The sequence below is a fragment of the Protopterus annectens genome, chromosome 1.part0, assembly GCF_019279795.1.
Source record: "Protopterus annectens isolate FY-2018-M chromosome 1.part0, PAN1.0, whole genome shotgun sequence".
Taxonomy (NCBI): Eukaryota; Metazoa; Chordata; order Ceratodontiformes; family Protopteridae; genus Protopterus; species Protopterus annectens.
In genome coordinates, this window is record NC_056725.1 from 68,966,876 (window position 1) to 68,976,875 (window position 10,000).

The 10,000-nt window shown below is 37.2% G+C and overlaps 1 protein-coding gene across 1 annotated transcript in view; it reads left to right on the forward strand.

The window, feature by feature from the left end:
- The window catches only part of LOC122811990 (thymus-specific serine protease-like), a 276,765-nt gene that overhangs the window by 50,271 nt on the left and 216,494 nt on the right, over nt 1-10,000 (forward strand). Inside the window, exon 2 of the mRNA XM_044084235.1 lies at nt 8,273-8,460. Coding sequence (XP_043940170.1) covers nt 8,273-8,460 — 188 coding nt within the window. The remainder of the gene's footprint in view (nt 1-8,272; nt 8,461-10,000) is intronic.

The window sequence follows — 10,000 nt, forward strand, 5'->3', positions numbered from 1 at the left end:
CCTGACGTATAAAGCCATGTTCAACCCGGAATTAATGGACATGCTGCACCTCATAAAATCCAAATCCCATCGAGCTACGCGCTCGAGAGACTTGAACCTCAGCACTGAAATAAATAGGACATGCTAGAGGGACAGATTCATAACCCAGAGTCTCCCTTCACTCTGGAATAAAATCCCAGTCCAGGTTAGGCAGAGTCCCTCATTTCCTCTCTTCAAGAGGAATCTTGATGAGTGGATGGGAGATCATGGGTTTACCCTGGGTATCACTTCTGTGTCACTGTTGGACAGAGGCGCACAGTATACTAACCTCGAAAAAGGGCATAACAAAATTAATTTAAAATGGGTTGCGAAAGCCAAACACACTCTGGCTAGGCTTATAAATGCCCTAGGGCAGATAACCTAGTAGGAACCTATGAACCTAAATAATCAAAACTTAAAAACAACTACTATGTAATGATGAGAAAGTAATGCAGAACAAACATCAAAGGTTGGGGATATACTCTTGTAGGCACTGTTCTGTAAGTGAGCAAGGAACAGGTTTTTGGACATCCTACCTTTAGATTTTGTTTTTCGACCTAGATTGTATGCTGACTGCACTATGCATTTTGGTATATTTGGCTGCATGTAACTCTTGCCCATGTTTTTACGTGGGCAAAACTATCCAAAAATTGAGAGAATACTTAAACATCTCTCCGATATAAGGAAGGGAGATATTAAAAATGCACTAGCCAAACATCAGCTAGAGTTTCCTAAACGCCAATTTACATTTAGGGTATTAGTGTATACATAACTTTGAGAGTAGGTGATGTGAACAACTACTTGGAACAGAATGAGTTAAAATGGATTCTAAGGATGCAAGCACACAAATTTCCTGGCCTTAACGATTGTTAGTATTAAACCCGCCCTTAAGGGGCGGAAGTTAAAGAATCACTAGCTCAAATGATTTGAGATGTAATATTCTCTTACTAATTATGTCATTTTGGCTCCAATTCTTAGCATTGTGATTGGTCAGTTTGTATTATAAATATAGTATACACTGTTTTGTTGAATATGAGGATCTGAGGAAGAATTTGTTTTATGGGAAAGTGCTTGTCCTAGACGTTTTCGAAGTAATGTTTTTATTAAAGTGGAGTAAATTTAGCCGTGGTTATCCAGCTGTTTTTTTTTTTTTTTATGAAGATTTACTTTCTCTATCTGGATATTCAGTCTGCACTGTTGATTTGTTTGTTTTCTTTTAGCTAATCTCAGCTAGAGTGGCCAAGCCAAGACCTTCTAGCACCTTCTCTGTCTAACCAGTGTTGTGTCCCTGCCCAAGTAGCTGACACACACGCACTCTCTGAGGTTTGATTTACAGACACACATACCTGGGAAAGGCTGGCACAGGTTTACTAGCTATGCCCTTTTTTGCCCAGGCTATAAGATAGTTATCACTGCCACCACCTAACTCCTTATCAGCTACTTTAAGGCCTAACAAAGGGTGTCCAATCTTACTGTGTAATATTAATATTTACACAAATGGTACTTTGACTAAGAGGCTATTAGGACTGCCCCACAGTGTCACCAAATATGCAAGTACTCTCTAAACTTGTCTCACAAAGATCAACCACAATGAAATGTTAAAAGTATATTTCATCATCATCTTCTTCTTTCGGCTGTTCCCGTTGGGGGTTGCCAGAGCGGATCATCTATTTCCATTTCTTCCTGTCCTCTGTATAATTATGAAAAGTTCTCCGCATCAGTAATTTTTGGCAGAGGTTTTACGCCGGATGCCCTTCCTGACGCAACCCTCCCCATTTATCCAGGCTTGGGATCGGCACAAAGAAATGCACTGGCTTGTGCATCCCCAGTGGCTGGGTTGTTAAAGTATATTTAATAATAATAAAAGAACAATAAAATATTCAGTATATATTCACAGTGACATCAGAGTTCAAAACCACAGGAAGTATTTAAAACCTTGTAGAACAGTCTCCAAGAAAAATGCCTAAACTATGCTTGACTATATTCCTGACTGAATCTAAGAATTGCTATACCCACGGTAACTTGAGATCCAGGCATATGTGTGGTGATCAGGTCCAAGACCGAATACAGAATGTTGTATCTCTAAGAGACCTCTCAAATTAATATCGTAAGTATTAACCCCCCAGTGCTGGAAGCTAGCAATATTTAGCATCTACCTGTGAAAAGAGACTTCAGGTCTCTGGCAGATGCTCGAAGTCCTAAAACAATTGTAGTAATTCGTTCACTCCGAATACGATACTGAAAGCTTCTCAGCACAGACACTGTGTCTGTAGCTGCCATAAAATAATTTAAGGTCAGTTATTTTTCTGAAGTTTTGCTGCACTGAAGTATGTATTCCAGTTTTCATTGATAAAATATATACATTTAAACAGTAACAATAGGAAATGTACATTTTTTGCCTCTCCCAGTAGGGCACATCATGCTTACATTTTAAGCCCAAGTACTTTTCTTTTCAACACACATCTGTACAAACCTAGTTTGATGTACACATGACATACAGCTCCAATACAGTTGTAACACAAGCATCTTGTATAGATCACATTGATGTTCACAGTAACTCCTTTTGTCACACATGCTAATATGCAATCGGTTATTTCTACCAACATTCTAAGCTTATAAGAGCAGTGTTGAAAAGTTTTCCCTGTTTTTGGACACCCCCTCCACCCAATTTATTTTTTGGCTTTCTCCAGAATATATGTACTAAGGTTGAGTGGTATGGACTGCTGCACTGATATGATCAAAGACCAACATCATTAGTTATGCATATGTTGCATAGATGTTCCTGATGTATGCTAGAATTGTAGTTAGAATTTTCTGAATTGCGAACAGTCTTCCCGAATAGACCCTATACTCTCCTTTCCATAAAGTGAATGTTCTGTCAAGCTACTTAAGTGTTGAGGGTGGGAGTTAACCATCCGTTTAGTTTTGTGAAGGTTGCTAATAATCTGTAAACTTCAACTGTGGTAACTATAACATTTTCCATTTTCTTTTACAATAAACTCTAACTGGCACCCATGGGGATTGGCCGATGCCGGATAACTGTAGTTTCTGGTTGCTTGAGAGTTACTATTAAAAATTGGCCTGGCTAATACTGTAAGCTATAGTGTTTGTTTGGTTTAATTTGTTCTCAGGTTGGAGAGAGAGGGGGGGAATTTATTCATATCTTCCTTTTTAAAACTCTAAAAATGTAAGGTATGTTTCTGTATGGGGAAACAGTGCAACCCATGAAAATTGTACTGTATTTTTTTGCTGGTTGCTTGAGTTCTGGTTAAAACTACTCTTGAAAGAGTGAAAAATAATGTGAACATCAGACTAGGTACATGTCAAAACAAATGTCCCCCCAAAATTTTTACCTAAAAGGAGTATAAGTTTTTATAATCTGGGGCAAGCACTGCACTGCATTTCCCATCCTGAAATATGAAGTCTATATAATAGTAGTCATCCCACTGGAAACTGAGTGTATAGCATGATAATGTGTTTCAGTAAAGTATCTATAAAACCTGCTTCTTTTACCTGTGTGTAAAAGTCCAGACAGTTCTTGGGGGAGGGGCTCTTGAAACATAATGACTCAAATACTTGGCTATATAGCCAGGAATTTTGAAATGTACAGCAGCTTCCAGAGAGCACCCCCAATAATACCTCTCAACTGTACAGATTTTCACAAAATGTCCAGAATGTTGCTTATTTTTGCTCCGTTTTTCATAAAATTGTGACTTTCAGGCAAATTAGTAACAATTAATTAAATACTGAAGTTTGAAAATAATAGACATTTGAGTTAGACTTTATACTCTTCAGAAAATTTATGCTAATGTCCAACCTTTTATTCTGTCAACTTTCTAAGTTTGTAAGAGCAATATTTAAAACTTATCCCTATTTCTGGGTCTTTATCCTAGTTTTATTTATGGCTTTGTCCAGATTTCTTGCTTTAAGAGGTTGAGAGAGATTCACCCCCAATGCGCACACACTGAGTGATGGCTATTACTCTAAAATATATAGATGCATATATTATTTTGAAAGTGTTGTGTGTGTGTGTGTGTGTGTGTGTGTGTGTGTGTGTGTGTGTGTGTTTCTTTCATCATACTTGCACTTTTTCAAGTAAGTCCTGGAAGCAGTTGAAGGGATTTGCTCGGATAGTTATGTTTTTACATATAGTAAATTTTAAAAAGTGTCTTTTTAACAAGACAAGTAAGGGGTGCTAAAACCTCCCTGAAGTGAGCATAGACACATTATTAGTTTTTAAGTACATTGCTCAAAGCATATTAACTCTTATATATTTGAAGTAGGTAGATTAGTAGTGTGCGATGAGTTGGAAGCTGCAGTACACTAATTACAGCTGTTTTACAAGTGGCTACATTTTCAACATATTGCCTCTAGTTAAACTAGTTACTGCTTTGGTTTGTCAGTGGTAGATAACTAATCTTTGACAAGGTCAATAATTTTTCTTGTAAATTAGTTTAATCAATCCCAAAAAAGCAGATTTTTTTGAGAAGGTATAAAAAAAAAAAAGGACCCAGAAGAATTCCAAAGCATTAATCTTTTTGACTTCTCAGAAGTGATGGATACCATTCAAGCAGATTAAATTTCTTGGAAGACATTCCATCAGGGACTCTACCTGACTTATCAGTGATGGTTGACCCTCTTCTTGTCTGGGTAAACAAAAGTTCTATAGCTGATTTTGAAGTAAGAGAAACATCAGTAGAGACACGGTCACTAACTTAATGTAAGTGGTATCCGCTAAAAACCTTCCCAGTAGGTGATTCAGTCAACTGCCTTAATCACACATTCCCAACTATACTTTATTCTACTGCTCCCATCCATGGAAAAAAGTAACCACCATGTTCTCTTGTATATCAAGAAGATTAAACAGTTAATGTTTTAATATGGATTAGGCCTGGAAATGTTGGAAAGCATCCCTAACTCAAGTTGGAGAGATTTACAACACACTTGGCATATTAAAACTATAACTTCCTTCATTTGTTGTATAACAAAATATTAAATAATACTGGTTGTGTATAAATAAACTTCTCAAACCAGGAAAAATAACTAATCTAATTCACTCCCCCATGAATCTGATAATAACCAAACCTTCCACACAAATTTGTATCTTTCAATTTACAGCTCATTAATGTAGCTCCCAGTCCTTTAACCACCTTATGTTTTTATTTTAGCACTCAAACAGGTCACCTTCCTGTACCTATATGCCTTCCTGTACCTATATGCTATGCTGTGCAACATATAGTTTAAATCGGCACAAGAATTCCAATCCTGTCTTCAATTCTACAGGGGTTGTACCTTGAATAAACAATTCTGGATTAATTTTTTGGAGCAGGCAGGGATGTAGCCATTTGTGGCTTCCATTTTGATTATCCACTCGTACTTCATTTAATCATATTGGTGGCTAAAACTTTTGCATGACATTGGTGAGACCCCCCCCCCCCCAAATTGCAGAGTGCTAGCAAATTCTTTACTCTGTATAGTAAACAGAACCTTCAGATGGTCATCGTATTTGGATTTTCTCGGGCTGGAGAGATGTTCATCACCCAAAGGTATCAATATTAATTTTGCAGCATCCATATAGTCTGCTTACATCCCATATTGGATGTATGTGGCTTCTCAGATAAATTCTTGTATATATGACTTGTTCTACTTTCTGTTTTTAGATGCTGTTTCGTATATTGTTTCTTTGTCACACATCTTTAATGATTTCTGTGTGTTCAGTTGCTGACTCAAGTTGATAAACAATGTTATGTTTTATATAGAATAAAAAAATCAGTAATGTGGTCTTCAGTCATTTATGTTTCTAATATAATTCATAGTAAAATCAACTTCTTCAGAGTGTCAGACTGGAGTTATGTTAGAAAAATTTAATTATTTTCTTATCAAAACCTTTTAAAGCTGAAAAAAGCTTCTATGGTACCAGACCATCTTATTTCTGAATATTTTCAAACAACCCCAAGCGCCATAGTCTTCCAAGGTACAATCCTTTTAAATGGATGCATCAACAAACTGTATGTTCCAAACTTGTGGAAAAGGTCTTGCATAATACCAGTTTACAAGAGATTGGCTTAAAATAAACTTTCTAATTGTAGATCTATAGCCATCCTATCACCCGTTTCCAAAATACTTGTATATACAACAGCTATTACTACATTCAACTACAAACAACTTGTCTACACAATATGGATTATGTCAGGAAATAGTATTGAAACTACCCTGATATCATTTTTAAAGACCAGCAGTCAAAGTAAAAATAAAGGCCTTTTACCCTGGCTATGTTCTCGGACCTCTCCTAGGCTTTTGATACGGTCTCCAATACACTTTTCCTCCAACTGTCTAATATAGACATTAACAATGAGACGCACTAACCTGGTTTAAAAGCTACCTTTGTAATCCTTCTGAAACAGTCAGATGACCACATACACCCCCAACTTTCTTCCCATCCACATAGGTGTCTTGTGTGCATGAATGCTTCTACCTTCTCCAGAATAAAATAAGTAATAGAAGCAAAAATGTACTCTGGCATGTGATAACTGTGTTGTCTATAAACATTGCAGTAGTAAACCTTCTCTCTGCAAAAAACTGTAAATTAACAAGAGAGTATAAAACTCTTGTGTTCTGGTTTGCTGTTCCTTTCAAAATTGAAAGCAGCTAAAATTTTCAGGAAACAAAACCACTGAAAGTTACAAATTGTATTAAATGTCAGGTTTCATCTTCTGTATTCATTGATTTTGTATATGGGTTAGACTTTTATATATGCAAAAAGTACTGGTTGTCCCTACCTACCCACCCAAAGAACATGCATGGGGTCTTGCTATGCTATCTAGTTAAGGATATCCATTTTGTTGTTGCTTCACTTGTTTTGCTGCTGGCTTTAGAGTACCTTGTACTTCATAAACTATACCAGAAAGTTCATTTCCTTGTTGATTATTACTCCTTGTAAGGTTAACAGACAAAATCAAGATTTTGTGTTATGTTGTCTGGAAGAAAGTGTTTGTGGTAGTACAGGAAACAAGGTTATCGCATAGTCCAGTACTGGTATGAAGCAAGTTTTCTGTTGGAATGTGAGAACAGCTGTATGATTGACAGCATAGTGCAAGTGCTGTTTGTGGGTGCATTTGCTTTGAGATTCATGACTGGTTTCATAAATGAACTTTATGAAAGTGTTTGGACTTTTTTTAGACATTATTAGGAAAACAGCATTGGCATTTAATATTTTTGTACGTCCTTTTTAGGCTGTTTATTGTCCTGAATTGTGAGTATATGTATGTTGGAGAGTCATGACATTTTAAGACTTGTCAATTTCATGACGCTGTGTTTTTTGATGAGCCTTCCACAAATATTTTCTTGAAAGCTTTTTGAACGGATCATTTTGTCAAACATAACTTACACTACTGCACATATAGTACTTGTGTATATAGAAAAACTAATTCCCACTACGTGATGTGAATTTCCTAACAAAAAACGATATTGGAAACCATCTCTACTTAATTCCACTGTTTGAAGCACTCCCAAGCAAGACTTTTGTAGGCTAAGCAAGCGTGAGACAGTTGATGGAAGCAGATTGCTTGTGTAGACTTAATTTTGATGGTTTGATGTAAATAAAGCTTTTGACTTTTTTTGCAGTGATTTATGTACTAGTAGTAGTAATAATCTTTCCAGATGTCTGTTGTGTTGCACAAGACCCGAGTAAATTTAAACCCAGCACAGAACTGAGTAGATACAAAGAGCTTGGTCTGAAATTTGATGTTGCTATGTGTTTTGATACAGTGAGAGCCCTACAGTCCAGATTGCCTTGAATTTTACTGTATCCTTGTAATATTTAGTAGGAATAAATTACATATTGGGTTGTAACTTTCTTAAAAATGCTGCATATAGGTGGCCCAGATGTATGCAGTATTCAGGACCTTGTGTGTATTTCTGTTTTGGATACTATCTGGGTCCATGTCTGGCGTTAGTATGTCAATTTATTGTCTCATGTCTATCTCTATGTCTATGTCTATGTAGTATGGTATGTCTATGGTATGTCTATGTAGCATTTTTTCCAGCTTCCCTTGTTTCCATCCACTCATTAAAAGACCCTTTGTTTAAATTGACAGGCAACTCTCAAATTCTGTAGGTTTTCCTTGTGAAGTTAGCTCCAGCTTCCTCTGCTACAGGATGGATTTAAAATGCAGCCAGAAATTAGAATTACTGTAAAATCTATGGGGCATCACTGATTCATTGCAGTAACTACCTTTTTCCCCCTTTTGTCTAGGAAAAAATTTCTTCCTTATAAAACAAAAGTTGTACCAGTATCGTTCTCTGCGTGCTATGAAGGAGCTATACTATTTGCAGCATTTGCAACTGGGACAAGCTCCGGCCAACTGGAACATTCCAAAAGAGGCTTTTTTCACACAGCCTCTAGATCATTTCAGCCGACAGACAAATGCCACTTATAACCAGGTAAGTTTAATGTGCTGCTTTTTGTAACTTTGATACAAAGAATGCTGTGAATCTGTGTGTACATTATTATCTTTGCCTGCTTTTTGTGTGTAAAGAAACCGTCAAAGTATTGTTTTAAAGGCATTTGACTCCTCAGTAGTACCATTAGTCATAATTACACCACTGTGTTTCACCTTTTTTTTGGTTCTTTTATTGTTTAAGAGAAAACTGATTAGCATTTGTTGTTGCTCTTCTTTTTTTTGTATTTTTCTACATTCAATATGCAAATGCAACCCATTGCTTTATTAGTAGGACATCCTTTTGCTGCTTTGTCAGCAATCTGAAGTGGCTTTCTCAGTCAAACTGCTCTGTTTTCATTCAGCACTCTAGTTTTAAACCTTCCGATTACAGTGGTAAAATGATTGTCATCGATTGTGTTATGGATAACAACAAACCTGTCCTGTTGCTTTAACTACAGGTACACAGATATCATGGGGTTGAAGTGTCCCATCAGCTGTCACCACCACTTGCTTGTAGAGCTATATTTCTACCCTCAACAGGTTCGTCAGACTGTTGCAGATGTTTTCATATGCAGTGCATCCATCTCTTGGCTGGGTGCCCTCATTTTTGCTTGCCGCCTTCCTGTGTCTCCCGGATCTTTTCCAAGTTGTTTTCTTTCCCCTCATATGTGACTGGATCACCTTTTTATCTGTTCTTCTTGAACTCTGTAATTGAGGCTGCATTGGCTTTTGCTCTGTCCATATTTCTTAATCTTTCCCTCAGTGTAGATCTTCCTGTCCATCTCAGGCACATCAACTTCAAGCTTTCTTAGCTGTTTTGACTTTTTCAGGTTTTTTGCCATCCAGAAATACTGCTCCCACCACTGGTTTGTACACCTTAGTTTTCGGCTTCTTTGCCATTGTCACACAATACCCATATCACTTTGGCCAATTGATTGTAGCACCGATGATTCTAGTTCTACCATCCTTATTCAGACTTTCCTTGTCTCAATACCTACCTACTAGGCAACTTAAGCTATTAATCTGTCCCTTTATTTTCCCATCTGTCCTACTTTTCAACTTCTTATGACTTGTCTGTACTTTGTTTAATACCAAGTCAGTGCTCTGCTTCATCCTATGTTCCTTCTGTTTGCATTTAGTTCCTTATCGTAGATTCATAGCTGAATACTAGGCTAACTGCCTCGAAGGGTCATTTTAAGCCTAGCCAGTATCCCAAGGTCAGAACCAAACCCTGTACCTTGTGTCTGTGAGGTGCAGACTTTAACCTTTGTGCCAAACCCACCCAGTCTATCATTTGCTAATGTTCCTGTTTGTAGTCCTCTTGGAGTGGCATATTATCTGTGTATAATAGATTTGTTCTGTCCCTCCCCAACATATTTGCTAATGTCTCACCACCAGTATAAACAGGAGTAAGTTCAAGTAGAACCCTGATGCACACCCACTCCCACTGAGGATCACCTGTGCAAGTTCGAACACTGTTTGTACTTGTGCCATTGGGTCCTTCTGCATTTTCTGTCCTAATTCGAGCCTGGCAATGTTTT